This window comes from Oppia nitens, unplaced genomic scaffold (genome assembly GCF_028296485.1).
Source record: "Oppia nitens isolate AA-2021 unplaced genomic scaffold, nextdenovo-longstitch-racon4-pilon3 scaffold12_pilon_pilon_pilon, whole genome shotgun sequence".
Classification (NCBI taxonomy): Eukaryota; Metazoa; Arthropoda; class Arachnida; order Sarcoptiformes; family Oppiidae; genus Oppia; species Oppia nitens.
Window position 1 is genome coordinate 1,872,414 of NW_026533191.1, and position 18,283 is coordinate 1,890,696.

Consider the following 18,283-nt stretch of genomic DNA (forward strand, 5'->3'; position numbering starts at 1 on the left):
ATTAAAAGTTTAAATTTAAGTTATATAGTGTATACAGTTAACTTTACGCTAAGCAAGGTAACTTAGTATACAGTTACCTAATTTTAGGTAAGTTATATAAAGTACCTTGGCTACAGCATTACATAATATTGCAGCAAATTTAAACTTTTATGTGGCATAAACTGTATATATATATATAATTATACAGTTTATGCCATTTAAAAGTTTAAATTTGCTGTAATATTATGTAATGCTTTAGCCAAGATACTTTATATATAACTTATCTAATATTAGGTAACTGTATACAAAAGTTACCTTGCTTAGCCTAAAGTTAACTGTATTAACCATATTACTCAAATTTAAACTTTAAAATTTTGGCACTATCTTGTATATAATTTTTTATTTAATTAATTAAATAAAAAATAAATAAACAGGACACCAATATGTCCAGATAATAAAATTGCCCAGTTACGTTATTTGCTTAAATCAATGATGTCATCGAATTTTTCGAATCGACCATTATCAGATGAAATTCTACATGATCTAGCTAAATGGACCATGTCCAATTGGGAAATTAGACGAATGGTTCATGATAATGTTATGATAAATTTTAGAAAATCTAAACATACAGATTTATTATGCAATTTTTTTACTATCAAATCTAATGAATATTGTATAAATAAATCTACAGATATTTAATTTATTTTTATTTTTTTTTACAAAAAAAAAGAGATTTTTATGATATTTAATTTTTAAAAAATTGTAATAAAATTTTTTAATTTTATTTTTTATTTATTTATTATTATTATTATTATTAGTATTATTATATACAGTAAGTATAAACTGTACTGTACTTTATTAACGCTAATATAGTTTAAAAAATTATATTATTTATATTATTTTTTTTTATTAACAATATTGGAAATGTTTAAAAAAATAAAATAATTAATACATTTTATTAAAGTTAAATTAAATTAACCTTTTAAATTAAAAATTATTTAATGGGGGGGGGGGGGGCTTTATTTACGGGAACATTAATTACGGGAACATTAATTATTAGGTGGACTTTAGTGGTGCACATTGGGTCCTATTTATCATTTCCAATGACTTCCCAATACGTGTCGACATTTTCTTTAACTTAACCACCAATTGTTTGTCCAATTTGTCGGCTTCAATGCCACGGGTATACAAACGTAACAAATCTACAAAATTAAAGTTAAAAATTAAGAAAAAAATTATTTATTTATAAACAAAAAATATTAAAATATTTTTTACATTATTCCTAAATTAAAAATTTTATACAAAAATAAATAATTAATTAATTTTTTTTGAATTTAATTACCAATTTTACGTTTCTTTCCTTTGGAAAGTTTTACATAACAGGTATACTGTAAACGGTATGTCCTAACAAACAATTTTTAAAAAAAATAAACAATATATTAGTGAAACGTTAGATAAAACAGAGAGAGAGAGAGAGAGAGAGAGAGAGAGAGAGAGAGAGAGAGAGAGAACAGTTAGTTTATTACAGGTATGTATTTAAAGTATATAATAGTTTTGTTTACTTGTAATCGGTTAGCAAAAACCACGAATGAAAGTATGTATTATCAACCATAACCTCCTGTCGGTTGGGATTAACTTTCGAGTGTTTGATCGTTACTTTATGTGTCTGATTACCGGTGCTTATGGATGAAGGAAATGGGAGAGAGAGAGAGAGTGAGACAAAAAAATAGTATTAAATATATAAAGTAATTATCTAATAGCTTATGTATGTTATATAAACAGTTAGGACATAACACTTACTGTTTTTGCTGTACGATAGTGTCGTCCGATTCTATATAGCCGTCATCAGTGGTTATACAGTCTCTATCCCAGCGACTATTGGACGAGTAGACGGCATCCCAGTGTCCGGATAACTATTCAAAAAAAAAAAAAAAACAATCAATGGATGGGTTGTCACACAAAAGTTACAGTTAAAGGAATTTATTTTTTTTGTTGTTGAAAAAAAACTAACTTTTCTAAAGTCGACATTAGGCTGGGCGTAGTCATCCAGATTGGGACAGCTGACAGTGTTGTTAGACCTGTCGACTACCTGGTTTACTGGTCGCATATGATCGAGCAGTATCTGCAATGATGGACCGTTGGTGTCGTCACGGAATTTGTCGGCCAAAAATTGGCGAAATTTGCTCAGATCGATACCGGCCGTTGAATTAGGCCTAACCATAATATTGATATTTTCTATATATAAAAAAATAGAGGAACGGTAGTTTGAAATTAGTATTAGTGCTAACAATTGTATTATGTATATATAATAATACTAATAAATCTATTTAACATTATATAACTAAATCTAACTTTAATCTACAAATAAAAAAAATTGTTATTAAATTTCAACTAATAATTTTAAAACTCCCCCTCCCCCTAAAAATAATACTATTACTACAATCAATATCTATTGGACATCAATCAGTTTATTCTAATATTAAAAAACACCCCGTCCCCCCTCTACATCATCGACCCCCGACACACACACACACATACACACACAGCACCGGTACCTATAATGCCCAGTCCATTGTAGTCGAAATTTTCGCAACACGAATAGATGGCTTTAATATTTTTATAGTCGACATACAGTAAACTATTTAGGCATCGTTTGTCTCCATCCATAATCCTTTCGCTCATACTAGTGTTGCCCAGTGCTCGTTCAATGCCTACGGCTACCAATTTTGAGTTTTGCCTATCGGTGCCCACACCAAACAAACAAACAAACAAATGTGTTTAAACAAAAATAAACAATAATTTGGTTGTTTGGTTATGTCATAATTAATTAATTAATTGTTGTTTACATAGCCTTAAGTTGGCCATAATGGTTGTCCTTATCGTAGGCTATCTCTACTGTATCGCAGATTTCGATATTGTCGACCCAGTTGTTAGTATAGCGTAGCTAACAGTGCATTCAATTAGAAAACATATATAGTATTTATAAGTTATTATTATTATTAATATTAACAATATTATCCATATGAACAATAAAATACTAGATCTAATAAAAATTTCTGGACATACCTTCCAAGTGCCGACCATTTGTTCAAAGTCAGGCTTAGAGATATCTTTTTCGCCAAACTCTAGACAATTGTCGGATAAGGCTTGTATGGCCTGTTCCTCACCAGATACTGTAGTAACAGCAGCAGCAGCAGCAGTAGTATCAGCACCTGTAGTCGTCGATGATAATACAGTTGTTGCTATTGTTGTTGTTGTTGTTGATGATGATGCTGCTGCTGGTGATGGTGGTGACGACCCTATGATTGTAGGTAACTGTGCTACAGTAGTAGTAGTAGACCCTTGAAACTGTTGTTGTAATGGTGTTGTAGATGATGATGATGTTGTTGGTGATGATGGTAGTGGTGGTGATGATGATGTTACTCCAGTTAACATTACATCTTCATCCTCTTGTGAATCTGTTGTTGTTGTCGTTGTTGTCGATGGTATTGTTGATGATTCAGATACCGGCGATTGTTGACTAGCGGTTGTTAGCGTCGGTGTTGTTGTTGTTGTCTTAGACGAAGTCGATGTGGATGTCGATGTCGTCATCGGTTTCATGTTACCAATCAAATCGGCAATACGCAGGGATACCAGTGTCGGCAATCGTGTGGCCAATAGCTCCGTATAGGCGGACCAGTCATGCAATTTGGTATTGTTTTCACGAGACAACAATCTTAGTCTTTCTATATATACGTATAAATAATATAAGTAATGAACGGAAGGTAAGGGTAGGGTAGAGTAAAGTCTGGAATGTGGGGTAAGTGTAGCATACCTTTGGCTGTAAGGGTGCCGTTGACTTCAAACTCGGAGCAACTGTAGACCATTCGGTAGTCATCGTCGGCAATGAGATGTACGTCCCGCGAGCGACGGCCATTCGTATAGGACCACGATATAGGGCCAGTCGGGTCATAGTATATGTTTCTACTACTAATATATCTGTCACCGTTACTGTAATAATACACACACATATATAGAAACAATTTTAATATATAGTAATACTGTAGGTATAGTATTATACTACTCACTATAGATCAATACTATACGATTGATCCGTTTCCCGGCGTACGACTGTCCTATCGTATTGAATATTATCAAACATTTGGGTCGAGTAGTCTAATTTCCAACTTTTAAAAATCTAATATATATAGATAAAATCAAAAATATTAAACAACATATAGATAATTAGGTTAAAGGAACTATAGTTTAGATGGTAAGGTATCTTATGTAGCATAAGCACCACCACCACCAACAACAACAACAACAACAAAAATGAAACCGACAATACCTTATTTAGGTCGACATTTTTCAGCTCATCCTCGGTAAACTGGCGACAATTGTCGCTCAAAAATTTCAACACTTGACGATCGGTACGATTGTTGTTTCGGGCCAATCTATCCGACTGATCTCTGGCCAGTTGTGTTTGGCCAATATTTTTCAATCGTTTATTACTACAATGACTCAATTTGTTGACCAACGGCATCAATTTCTGAATGGTTTGCGGCTGTATTTGGCTAAAAATATTGGCCAACAATTTGTTGTCGGTATCGGCGGCCAACTGTGCCGATATGTTTGGTCGTAACATTATATATAATAGCTCTATTTTTTGGGGCGGAGGGGGAAGAGTAAGAGGGTGGTTGGGTGGAATCAAGCATTCAAAAATAAATAATTGAAAATTAATTAATAATGTTGAATATAAATTATATATAGTTTACCTTGTTTATTAGGTATACCCCCTTCCATGACATGTTGGCACTGGTAGAATATGGCGTACTGGTCATAATCGGTGGCAATGGTGGCATCGATAATGGTGCCGCTATTATTGCCAATTATATAGCTATTATAGTTTGAGCCATTGATGTGTCGCATAGTATAGGTCATAGGCTGTCCAGGACTGGTGATGATATGGTTATGAATAGTTAGGTTAGGTGTATGTCAGGGTTAAGCAAGGTTTTGGATTTTAGGGGGGTAGACCGGGGTAAAATTTGCAAAATTCTCGAAAAATCTTGGGGGGGGGTATTGGGTGGGGTAAGATTTTTATTGCATTTTTAAACGGCAATTTTTTCAAAAATCCAAAATCAAGGGGGGGGGTCCAGAGAAAATTCCCTAATATTCCCTTAAATTCCCGAATATTCCCATGTAAATTAAGGAAAATTCCCATAAGTTCCCGTATAAATTCCCAGGAAAATAGGTAAAATTTCCAAAAATATTAAAAAAATTAAAAATTAATAAAAAACTTAATAAAAACTTAAATTTTAACAAAAAATAAATAATTTTTTAAAAAAATTTTAAAAATTAATAAAAACTTAAATTTTAACGAATAATAAAATAATTGTGTATTTTAGATTAAAATAGTTGATAAAAGTATTAATGAGTTTTTTTAGTATTTTAGTAATTTTTAAATTTTAAAATAATTAATTTTTTAAATAATATTTAATGTTTATAGTTATAGGTATATGTTATTTTTATACAAATACTGACTGAATACTAATTACTTAACTCAATTTTCGTTAAAGTTTTATCTATATTAATTATAAAATTGAAAATATTTTCAAAATTCTTATATAAAATTTTAAAAATTATCAATAAAAACTTTATAATATATGTATTTATTGTTTTATTAACTTCTTAAACTATCTCAAACTTCTATTTATAATGTAATATGATTATTCTTTTCAACAAATATGTAATTTTAAATTTTTTAGTTTAATATTTTAATTAAAATTATGTTTTTTGATGAGTTTTAACGTTATTTTAACTTTTTTACTTATTTATAATCAATAATTAGATTTATATAAATTTTAAAAACAAAAACACATACTAAAATAGTTTTAATTAAAATTTTTAAAAACTTAAAAAAAATTTCGGCGCCTTCGGCGCCGAAATTTTATTTTCGGCGCCTTCGGCGGGGGGGGGGGGGGGGTCATTTCTCCTCGTTTTTAAGCGACAATTTTTTCAATTTGGTCAAAAAGTCTGGGGGGTAAAATCCCAAATTCTCGATCTTAGGGGGGGGTATTTTGGCCTTACCCCCCCTACCCCCCCCCCCCTTACTTAACCCTGGTGTATGTGTGTGTGTGTGGATAGTTAGCATAGATTATACAGTACCCCCCACTCCCAACACATTTGTATTGTACGTAACTATGCCTTCAATTTACTTACTTAAATGTAATGGTCAGCTCCTGGTTGTCAGCACTTGCCTCAGTCGATATGTATGAGTAGCAAAATTTTGGATTGTTGCTCAGCTGTAGTTCCCATTTGCCGGCCAGTTGTCTAAAATTTGTATTGACTAACTCGTGTTTGTAAAAGTGCAGACACTTGTCCGTGAAATTAGTAGTTTCTAGTTTACAACAACAAAAATATTTTAATTATTTAAATAAAACACACACACATACACTTAAACACACACACACACACACACACACACACACACACACACAAACATACATTCAAATACATACATATATATATATATATATATATACACTAAAACACACACACACACACACACACTCAATACACACACATACATACATAAACTCAAATACATAGACACACACATATACTAAAACACGCACACACACACACACAAACATACATTCAAATACATACACTAAAATACACACACACTCAAATACATACACATACATACATAAACTCAAATACATACACACATACACACACACACACACACACACACATCCATACTTACCAATTGGTTTATCGTATAACTCTTGTAGACAATTATATCGCACGGTTGGTCTCAATATATCGGTTGTCATATTTAGCACCCGCTGAACACCAGCTATCTTACTATTGATATCAATGTTTGATTTGATACAGTTTTTCGTCAATACATCCAATCGAACTGTTGTACAATTAGTTAGTTTTTTAAAAATAATTATATATATATATATTTAGATAATAAAAAAATCTAGACTAACCAGTTTTGGTACCGGAGCCGCCAGACTCGACACACGAATAGATAATCAAATGTGAACTATAATCGGTGTCCATAACGGCCAGCTTGTATTCGGCATCGACAACCTGATCGCCCAGTTTGTTGCTGACACTACCAATCAGGTAGCCGGTAGTCCTGTCGAAACGGTATTCCTGTTTATTGAGACCACTTTCCTCATCTCTGAGAGACAATAGTCAGTATTAATATATATATATAGCAATAGATTTTTTTTCGGTTGGTTTGTTTAGGATATATATATATATATATACCTAATATGTAAAACCCACGGATATTTCGATTTAGGCCTTTTGGGTCTGAACTGGATATCTAGGTTTGAGTCACTGCCGATCGGTTGCAATGTATACATGTATTCCCATTTGCCGGCTAACTATTTTATAATTATAACCATTGGTTAAACTCAAAAATAATTTATTTATTTATATTTAATATTTTTAAAAATAAAAATACCTTTTTCATGTCAACTGTTTTCATAATATTATTATCAATATTAGGACAATGACTATTTGTTTGGCTTGCATTGGATACAGGTGTCGATGATATCAGTGCTGATGTTAAGGGTGGTACTGTTGGTGTCTGTGTTGTTGATATCGATGTTTGTGTACCCGTTATTGCTACTGGTTCTGCTGAAGTTGACTGTACTGTAGATGACTGTATTGTAGGTGACTGTTCTGTATTTGACTGTGTTGTAGATGACTGTGCTGTAGATGACTGTGCAGTAGAAGATTGTGCTGTAGAAGACTGTGCTGTAGATGACTGTACTGTAGGTGACTGTGCTGTAGAAGACTGTGCTGTATGAGACAGTTCTGTAGATGACTGTGATGTAGGAGAGTGTGTTGTAGAAGATTGTGCTGTATGTGACAGTTCAGTAGATGACTGTCCTGTAGGTAACTGTCCTGTAGGTGACTGTGCTGTAGAAGACTGTGCTGTATGAGACAGTTCTGTAGATGACTGTGCTGTAGGAGAGTGTGTTGTAGAAGATTGTGCTGTATGTGACAGTTCAGTAGATGACTGTCCTGTAGGTAACTGTCCTGTAGGTGACTGTGCTGTAGAAGACTGTGCTGTATGAGACTGTGCTGTAGATGACTGTACTGTAGGTGACTGTGTTGTAGGAGACTGTCCTGTAGATGCCTGTGCTGTAGATAACGGTCCTGTAGGTATCGGTGTTTGAGTGCCCGTTATTGCTACCGATACAGATTCTGTAGGTATCGGTGCAAAACTAGACGATTGATGGTCGAGATGTGTCGGCAAATCTTTACACTCATCGCCCTCATGGTTGTCATCATCGACGGCTCCGGCGCTACAGTTTGTCTGGTGATTGACAACCAATGGCGACAATTTCATTGGCAAACTTTCAATCAATTTCATTGTTTTTTCCATTAGCTTATTGTTATCAGTGGTACCGTTCGGGCTCCGGGTAAACACATAGACACCCTCTATAAATTGTTTACAATGTATATCAAAATTAGAAATAAATATAATTAATTACTAAATTTATTATAATTAGAAAATAATAATAATAATAATAATAACCGTCATTGTTGAGGGTAAACCATTTAAATAGTATTAGATAGTTAGTAAAATCGGTGTCCAATATGTATACTTTTGCATAAAGTTTATCGCTGGCACCCCGGTAGGCAGACATTGAACCGTCCATTTTATTTTTATAAATATATGTATCCAAAACGTTAGGGCCATTTCTATAGATATACATAAATACAGTTTAATAATTTAATATAATTTTCGTATAAAAAGTTTTAACTAATTTTTAAAAATATATATTAGTTTGTTATATATATATATATAAATGACTGTGCTGTAGGTATAGGTGCTACACACACACACACACAGTATCATAGTGTATATATAATTTACACTGTATTATACATTAGATGTATATGTAGATGTATTTAATTTACTAATGTATATATTTTTGTTTTGTTTTTATTATTACTGTATAGTTTATAGTTAGTGTCCTTAATAATAAATTAATAATAAGTATCCTTAAAAAATATCAATTCAAAATAAAATTCAAATAAAATTCAAAATATTCAAAAAAAACAAACAAATATTTAACAAAAAAATTTTTTTTTTAATTAACTCTACCTGATAATAACGTATCGTTTTTTAGCCATAGGCAATGTATTATTTTCAATTTCCATATTCAAACAATTGGTAGCATTAGTAGCGTAAACACGATACCATTTGCCGCTTAACTAAAATTTAAATTTTAATTAAAAATTAAAAAATAATTTTTATATAAAAATCATTAATTATTTTTTTCAAATGTTTTTTTTAAAAAAAAATATTGTATATATATTTATGATAATTGTAAACTAAAATAATTACAATAATACAATTATACTTACATTATTTGTTTCGGCAACTGTCAATCGTAGATGATTGTCCGGTTTATGGTTGTCCAGAGCACAGGTAGGACCGGCAAGTTTAAGCAATTTTTCTGTTTTATTAGTTTTTGACGATTTTGATCTACTAGTAGCTAAACTGGTAACTAAATAACAGTAACAAAAAAATAGTTATAATTATTAATTATTTGTATATAAAATAATTAATTTTTTCATACCATTTAATGTTGAATTGCAAACACAGTTTGTTTGGTCTATGGGTACCAATTGAACGTTTGGTGCTATTGCTGATAGTAGTTCACGGATGGCATCCATTTCGGGCGCAGGTATGCTAAGCGATTGGGAAAATAGTTGATAATTTTCTATAAATTAAATAACAAAAATAAAAAAACGGAAATTAATTATTATATTTAAAAAACACATATATATTATTTTAAAAACTTATGGCCGATATTATAGTTAGTCAATCAATCAGTCGGTTAGTTAATCAGTCAATCAGTTAATTAGTTAGATAGTAGGATAGTTAGTCAGTCAATCAGTTAGTTAGTTAGTTAGTCAGTCGGTTAGTTAGTCAGTCAGTTAGTTAGTTAGTTAGTCGGTTAGTTAATTAGTTCAGTCAGTTATACCGCGAATCACTGGTGCATCGCAACCAGCTATCGGATCGATGGCCGGTTTGTGGCACTGGTAGACTAATAGATGGCTGCGCCGTGGTTTGCAAAATTCGGCACCGGTATCCAATAGCCAGTAGTTGCTCGAATCGGACGACTGTCCTGTCTTTAATGTCCGTAAAAATTTTGACGGATATTTGTTGCCAACATTAGTTGGTTTGCTTATTGAACCAAATTCACTGTTGTTTTGGCAATTGTTTCTAATAAATAAATATTATTTACATTATATATATAAATAAATAAATTTTTTTAAAAATTAAAATTTCTAAATAATAATAATAATAATATTGAATACATACGAGTCCTGAAAGTTGATTAAAGTATTGTTAGCAACGTTAAACTTAGTTTTTAAGCACCATTGTTGTTGTTGATTGGTGACATTTATATTGCTGGCATACAATTGATTCCAGGTGCCCTCCAACTATATATATATATATATATATATATATTATTAAATATAAATTAAATTATTAAATATATATAGACATAATAAAACTTTTCAATAATACACACACACATACATACACACACATACATACACACATATACATACACACATACATACACACACATACATACACACACATACATACACATACATACACATACACACATACACACACACACACACACACACATAGAGTGTATTATAGGTATTTTATACCATGTATTAAACAACAATAACAAAAAAAACATACCGATTTTAAGTCGATATTTTTAATTGAATGGGCCTCATAATTGCGACACCTGGCTATAACTGGTGGAGAAGCTGGTGTTGTCGCTATCGTTGTTGTTGTTGTTGTGGTAGTGGTGGTTGTGGTGTGATCTCTATCGCATTCAATGTGCTGATTAGGATGCAATGGCAACGATATATTGTTGTCTACCAGGGCGTGTTTGCCAATGTCCAGTATGTCGGGATCCGGGTTACTACTGTGCGCATATATGGCAACTTTTGCTGTAACATTGTAATTGATTTGTGGATGGTTAGGATGGGTAGGTAGATAGGTTGGTGAGTAAATGGGGAGGGGGGTAGATAAAAGTTTAGGTCAATTGTTAAATGTTGTTGTAAAACAAATTTTTGTTTGTTTTTTGTGTATATAATTACATGTATTATCGGTTAGATTAACAATATTCAGTATGAGATGATCGGTAAAATCGGTAGACAATAGATAAAACTTGTATTGTTTACTAGTATTCAAACTAGTAGACAATATAGTGCCGTCCGGTTGTATTGACAAACGGGCCGTACATACCACTTGGTTGCCCAATCTATTTAGATAGGACAGATAGATAATTAGAAATTAATAGATAATAATAATAATTATTATTATTATTAGCATTATATAAACTACTACAGTATAACAACATTGATAAACAATATAGCAATAAAAATATTATACTATAATATATATTAATACAGTATTTAAAAAAAAAAATTATCTAAAAAATATCATTTTTTAAATTTTTTTAATTTATGATTTTTCTAAAACTATTATATAATTATCTTTTTTAAAAAAAATTATTATCAGTATATCTATATATCAATATATTTATATATAATTAAGAAAAAAAATTTATTATTTATAAATACTTTTTAGTCATTTTAAATTCTTGTAATTTATTTGGTTGTTGTGGTTGTTGTTGTTGTTGTTGATGTGTATCATCAAAATCAGTAATATTGGCAGTAATACAATCTTGTTTATCTGATCCGTATATTTTATACCAGAAACCTTTTATCTAAAAAAATAAATAAATAATAATTATATAAATAAATCAACAACAAAAAAATAATCAAAAAAATTTGTATAATTTTTAAAAAAAAATTTCTTATTTGTTAAAACTATTGCTATTTGTTTCAACACATAATATATAATATTTATATTATATTTAAACAATACTAATACCTCATTGAAATCGGTATGTGTTGGCTGTTTGCACACTGCAGTGGTAGTAGTAATATGTGTCGGTGTCGTTGATGATATTTCAGGAACGGTAGTTAATTTTGGTGATGGTGTCGATGATGATAATGCTGAACAATTATCCTGACTTATCGGCTCAATTTGATAGGAAATGGATGCATTGCTTAGAACTTCGGTAGCCTTATATAACAGTCCAGGGAATGGTAGTTTTGTGCGCGTATACACCCATATTGTCTCTAATATAAAAATATATATATATAAAAATAAATAACTTTTTAAAAAAAAAAAAAATAGTAAACCAAACAATTGTTGGATACCTTTATTGTCTTTAGTTTCTTTACGATTGAAAATAACATATTTATCGTAATCAGTGTCCAATATATGTTCAATATGTGATGGACTATTGTTGATACTGGCATAGAATGTCCCATTTAGATCCAGTTCCATTTGAATTTGATGGTTGTCCCCCTTATGTCTAATTGTAGCCCCAAAATAAGTGATAAATGTAGTAGTAATAGTATTAGTAATAGTCAATTAATAAACAAACAAAATAAAAAATTTTAATACTAATATATTTTTTAGAAAAAAAATTCTAATATATTAAAAAAGTTAGTAATATAATAAAACATAGTATCAAGTAAAATTTTTAATTTTGTTTTTTAATACATAACTATTATAGGATATTTAATTTTCATTTTATTTATACATATATTACTGTCTATATATATATATATATATATATCATGGTTGTGATCTGAGGGGGTAAAGCTAGCTTACCCCCTTAAGACTAGAATTTTACCTCCACACCAGTACCCCCATATTTTTTTTTTGGAAATTTGCTGAAAATAAGCGATTTTTTTGGGGGGGGGGGAGGGGAACATTTTCCTTTATTTTCCTTTGGGAATTTCATCCTATTTTCATGAAAAATTTTCGGGAACTTAGGGAATTTAAAAAAAAAAATTGTCTCAACATTCCTTTTAATTTACAAAATTATTTTTTTAAAAAAATAAAAATTTATGTTTAAAAATTAGAATAATAGTTAACAACTAATTTTATTTTATTTTTAAATTTTATATTGGTCAGTTAACCCCCCCCTTTCCTATATCGATCTATCGATTATTTTAATAATATTGTAATTTGTTTTTATATATCAAAATACATAATACTGTAATATATGATAATTACCCAATTGTTGTGCCATTGGATCCGACATTAGTATCCTGTTCCTCATCATTCAGACAATTGATATCCATTTCTAAACAATTTTTTAGTTCACTGGCATAAACCAGATACCAATGTCCACATAACTTATAATAATAATAATAATTAAACAAAAATTATTAATAACTTTAATTTTTATACATAAATTAAAAAAAAACAATTACTTGTTGTTTTAGTAGATAATCAGTATAATCGCAATGTGTATGATTGTTGGGCATAAGTATTGACGATATGCTGGTATTGTTATCAAATGATTTCAATGATTGTTTTACTTTGGCAAACAGTTTATCATTGGTTGTAATATTAGTTGAATAAACCGATATCTCATCTAATTATTATTGTTAATAATAATAATAATAATAAATAAAATAAATAAAAATTATCAAATTTCACACACAAAAAAATATCATTTAATATGTGCCGTAAATATATATATATATATATATATATATATACAGTATATATCACATGTATATATATTAGGGTTAAGCATGGGTGTAGGGTGGGGTCAAGTCAATTTTTCACTTGAACCCCCCTTGATTTTGGATTTAAAAAAAAAATCCGTTTAAAGATGCAATATAAATCTACGCCCTACCCTAGATCCCCCCCCCTAAAATCTAAAAACCTTGTTTAACCATGATATATAGTATTATATACTATCTGGTACACATACAGTATATGGTTATTATCTAACTGACCTTTATTTGCCATTTTTAAATGCAATACAAAATAGTTGACATAATCAGTAGACAAAATGGTCGCCTTATATGACTCGCCGGACGGTTGGGTTATACGGACAGCGGTTTGGGTTTCGCTGAAAAAATCTAATTTTATGCTACCGTTTTGTATTTCTCTAAATTTTTCTCTGTATATTAATAAATAAAAAAAAAATTAAAATACACAATCAATCAATCAAACCAATAAATAAATCAATTAATTATCTTAATTAATAATTTATATTTTTAAAAAAAAAATTATTATATTATAAATAAATAATTTTTGCTTGTTAATTTACTCAATACAAAATTTCAGATCGTCAGCATTATCCGGATCATATTTGTCGACGTCCATTGTTATACAATTTTTTGGCTCAGTTGAATATACCCGGTACCAATGGCCAATTAGCTAGGTAATGTTTTGTGTTAAGTTTAATTATTATTGTGAAAAAAATAACATATAAAATTGTTAGTAATTTATATAATGTGTTTATAACACCAACAACAACAAAACAAAAATTAATTTTTTTAAATAAATAAATAAAAATATATCTATTTAAAAAAAAATTAAAACAAAAATCATACATAAAATAATTGAATCATTAATTAATTAATTTGTTAATAAAAATAATTATAAATTTCAAATTAATGTTGCAGTTTGTTAATCATGTTTTTTGTTTGTTTGTTGTTGAATGTGTTAATAATGAAAAAAATTTTTTTTTTAAAAACATAAATCTACTCAACTGTATTCAAATTAAGACATGGTTTAAGAGGTTCCTCAGTAGTCGTTGTTAGTATGTCTGTAATACAACTATCCTCAGTAGTGGTAGTCTCAGTTAGATAACTATCTTCAGTAGTAGTATCTGTAATACAACTATCTTCAGTAGTAGTAGTCTCTGTAATGCAACTGTCCTCAGTAGTAGTAGTAAGTGTTGTAGTAGTTGGTGTTGTAGTAGTAAGAGTAGTAGTAGTAGTAGGAGTAGTAGTAGGAATAGGAGTAGTAGTAGTAGTAGTAGTAGTAGTAGTAGTAGTAGTAGTAGTAGTAGTAGTAGTAGTAGGAGTGGTAGTAGGAGTAGTGGTAGTAGGAGTAGTAGTAGTAGTAGTAGTAGTAGTAGTAGTAGTAGGAGTAGTAGTAGGAGTGGTAGTAGGAGTGGTAGTAGGAGTAGTAGTAGTAGTAGGAGTAGTAGTAGGAGTAGTAGTAGTAGTAGTTGTAGTGGTGCTACCTATACCACAATTAGCATCTGTGGTACTGTCATCTGAATCATATATATCATCTGTAGTAGTAGTAGCAGCAGCAGTAGTAGTAGTAGGAATGTTAGTAGTAGGAATGTTAGTAGTAGTAGTAGGAGTGGTAGTAATGGAAACAGTAGTTTTGTCTGTAATACAACTATCTACGGTAGTTGCTTGCTTAAAGTTCCATGGTGATAAAGTGAATGGTTCAATTTTCATTGGTTGGTTTGGTTGACTTTGTTCAAACGATGGCATATTAATCATCGACTCCATGGGTTGCAACGGTGGCATTATTAGCTTCAATGGACTGGCTGTTACATTTAGTGGACTGACCGTTATATTAAACGGTTTAACCGTATCTACGGTTAACGATTTGATTGTATAGGTTACCATTACAATCGGTTTCATTGTTATATATTTGATTGGCTGAATCGGTTTCAGTAGTTTTATTTTCATACCTGAATACGGTTTTATTGATTGTCTCCACGATTGTTGGGACTGGGATTGGGATTGATATTGGGATTGTTGTTGTTGTTGTTGTTGTGGTTTTTCAGTACCAACCAGTTTGTTAGCTACAGTAGTTGTTGTTGTTGTTGGTGTAGGAGTTGTAGTAATAGTAGAGGTAGTAGTAGTAGTAGTAGTAATAGCAGCCGTAGTACCAGCACCGGGCAGTAGTTGCTTATCTACAGTATTATTATTATTATTATACAGTAATTAATTAATTAATTGATTAAAAAACAATTTTTTTGTTTTATTTATTTGTTATATATATATATATATTTACCGTTTTTCAATTCCGGACGTCTACTAACTGGTGATAGTTTAATATCAGGCGATTTTTTTGACAATAGTTTAACTAATTTTTCATAGTTTGCATTGTCTACCGATTGTCGACTGTATATACGATAGATTTCTAATAGAAAATTAATATAAAAAAAATAATTATATATACATTACCCAAATATATTTATAATATTTTTTTTTAATTATTATCAATAATATATATTATTTATACTATTTAATAAAAAAAATGCTAAATATATTGTGTGTTTGTGTTTTTAAATATAGTTTAATATATTATTTAATTAAACTAACCTTTAAATCGTTTTTTATCGCACTGGTAGGTTAGCAAATAGTTAGTATAATCGGTTGCAATCACCCAATAAGTGTATTCAATATTATTAGGGCAGTTCATAATCTGCCGTTTGGTGCCGATACTGGTTATGGTGGCCGACTTACATGATATCGATGTACTATAATATAAATCAATAAATCAATTAATTAACAATAATCAACAATCAAATTTTTTAAGACAGTAAAATAAAATTATTGTATGTGTTGTATCATAACTACCAAAAAAAAATTGAAAATAAAATTATCTATTTAGTTATATGCATATTAAAAAATCTAACTATTTGAATAATTTTTGTTTTTTTTCTAGTAATAAAAATAAATTAATAATTTAGATTTTAGTATTATTTTTATTTTTTTATATATATGTATATATATTAGATACTTAGTCTCAATTTGGACAGTAGTGCTGGAATTTTTATTATCGATGACAGTTTGGGCACCGGTAGGGTCTTCAACTGGATCGCTAGTATAATCGATATGCCATAATCCAGATAACTGTTTTAGGTAACGATAGTTTTTTTTAAAAAAATATAAATTAAAAAACATCATAATTTATAAAATTATTTTTTTTTAAAATTATAAGTTACTGTTAAATATATATACTGTATATATAAAAATTTATATATATATATATATATTTTTTGATTAAGTATTATAAAATTATTACTATTATATTCATATATATAACTGTATTATTAATTACGTTAGTATAGCTTAGCAACTGTACTGTAATTATTATTATCATTATAATACTACAATTTAATTAGTTTTTTAAAAAAAAAATTATACTTCAATACCTGTATTATATTAATATATAAAAATTAAAAAAAAAATACAATGTATAGAAAAAAAATCACATATAAAAATATTTAATTTATAATTTACAATTTATAAATTATTATTTATATTCCTTAATCTATGATATTATTATTATATTATAGACTTTAACAACAAACAAAAATAATCTAACATTATATAAAATTATTTAATATCTTAATAAAATTTACATTTATAAAATTAGTAACTAATTTTTTAGTTGTTAACTATCTATAACTAAATAGAAATATTAATAATTAAATAAATCTTGAAAATTATTATAGTCTTCAAAAATAATTAACATAATTATAATATATTGTATAACTATCCTATATTATAATATATATTATATTTATATATACATATATATATTTATATTAATATATATACCTTATTATAATCGACAGGTGCGATGGCCAGTTGATCAAAGCGTCTACATTTTGACGACACTTGTATTACAGTTAGTGATAATACTAGCAAAACTAAATAATTTAAACAATGATTACTACTAAATTTAAATAATAAACAATTTGCCTGGTTAGATTTAATATACATAATTTTAAGTAATATTTATATATATATATATTTAATGATTTATCATCGCAATGGTGGACATATTGCTTATAATTAATTTAGATTTTTATGACCAAATGGTATATATTTTATTTTTTAAATAAAATTATTTTAATGTAAATGTATATATAGTTATAAAAATTTATTTTTTTTTATTGAACACGCATTTATGTTGCAAAATCACTAATTGAAAAAATCAATTAATTAAATTAAATAATGATATCATCATTCAATAAAATTATTAATATTATTATTATATATTAATATTTTATTAAAAAGCCATTGAAATTAAAATTAAAATTATTGATTAAAAATAAATAGTGATATTATATATACAATATATATATATATATATATATATAAAGTATACCCGAAATATTGTTATTTATTTTTAGTTTTATTATACATTTTATTTTAAATATTTCTAATTGATTTTATTGTCTTAAATATAACTTAAAATAATACCTATTTTTATGTTAATATCAATATTATAAATATAAACTTATTTTATGTATTTTCCAAGTATACACTTATTTTATCATAAATATAGATACAGTACATATTTTTGGTATCTATTGTTAATTAAAACTAATATTTGATTTACTAAATATAACTATGAATTTATTTTATTTTATGATTATTTTAG

At 28.7% G+C, this 18,283-nt stretch overlaps 1 protein-coding gene across 2 annotated transcripts; it reads right to left on the reverse strand.

Moving 5' to 3' along the window:
• Positions 1 to 990: 990 nt before the first annotated feature.
• On the reverse strand, positions 991 to 17,718 carry LOC128957340 (uncharacterized). Of its 2 annotated transcripts, XM_054303092.1 has the most exons (38): positions 17,455 to 17,718; positions 16,631 to 16,743; positions 16,210 to 16,367; positions 15,899 to 16,027; positions 15,573 to 15,797; positions 14,629 to 15,473; positions 14,184 to 14,293; positions 13,867 to 14,033; positions 13,333 to 13,496; positions 13,133 to 13,254; positions 12,265 to 12,422; positions 11,933 to 12,183; positions 11,620 to 11,765; positions 11,134 to 11,297; positions 10,727 to 10,983; positions 10,328 to 10,449; positions 9,987 to 10,228; positions 9,579 to 9,722; positions 9,364 to 9,506; positions 9,101 to 9,210; positions 8,528 to 8,694; positions 7,445 to 8,430; positions 7,246 to 7,364; positions 6,960 to 7,156; positions 6,728 to 6,883; positions 6,178 to 6,355; positions 4,734 to 4,912; positions 4,307 to 4,617; positions 4,047 to 4,156; positions 3,794 to 3,969; positions 3,046 to 3,704; positions 2,826 to 2,923; positions 2,535 to 2,716; positions 1,991 to 2,214; positions 1,780 to 1,892; positions 1,542 to 1,658; positions 1,322 to 1,383; positions 991 to 1,181 (listed from the first exon to the last, which is right to left on the reverse strand). In XM_054303092.1, exons 1-38 carry the CDS (start codon positions 17,617 to 17,619, stop codon positions 1,036 to 1,038), a joined length of 8,115 nt encoding a protein of 2,704 aa, XP_054159067.1. In that variant the 5' UTR covers positions 17,620 to 17,718; the 3' UTR covers positions 991 to 1,035. The 2 variants fall into 2 exon arrangements, with proteins under 2 accessions (XP_054159067.1, XP_054159059.1); XM_054303084.1 differs by having other exon boundaries at positions 14,629 to 15,797.
• Positions 17,719 to 18,283: the final 565 nt, after the last annotated feature.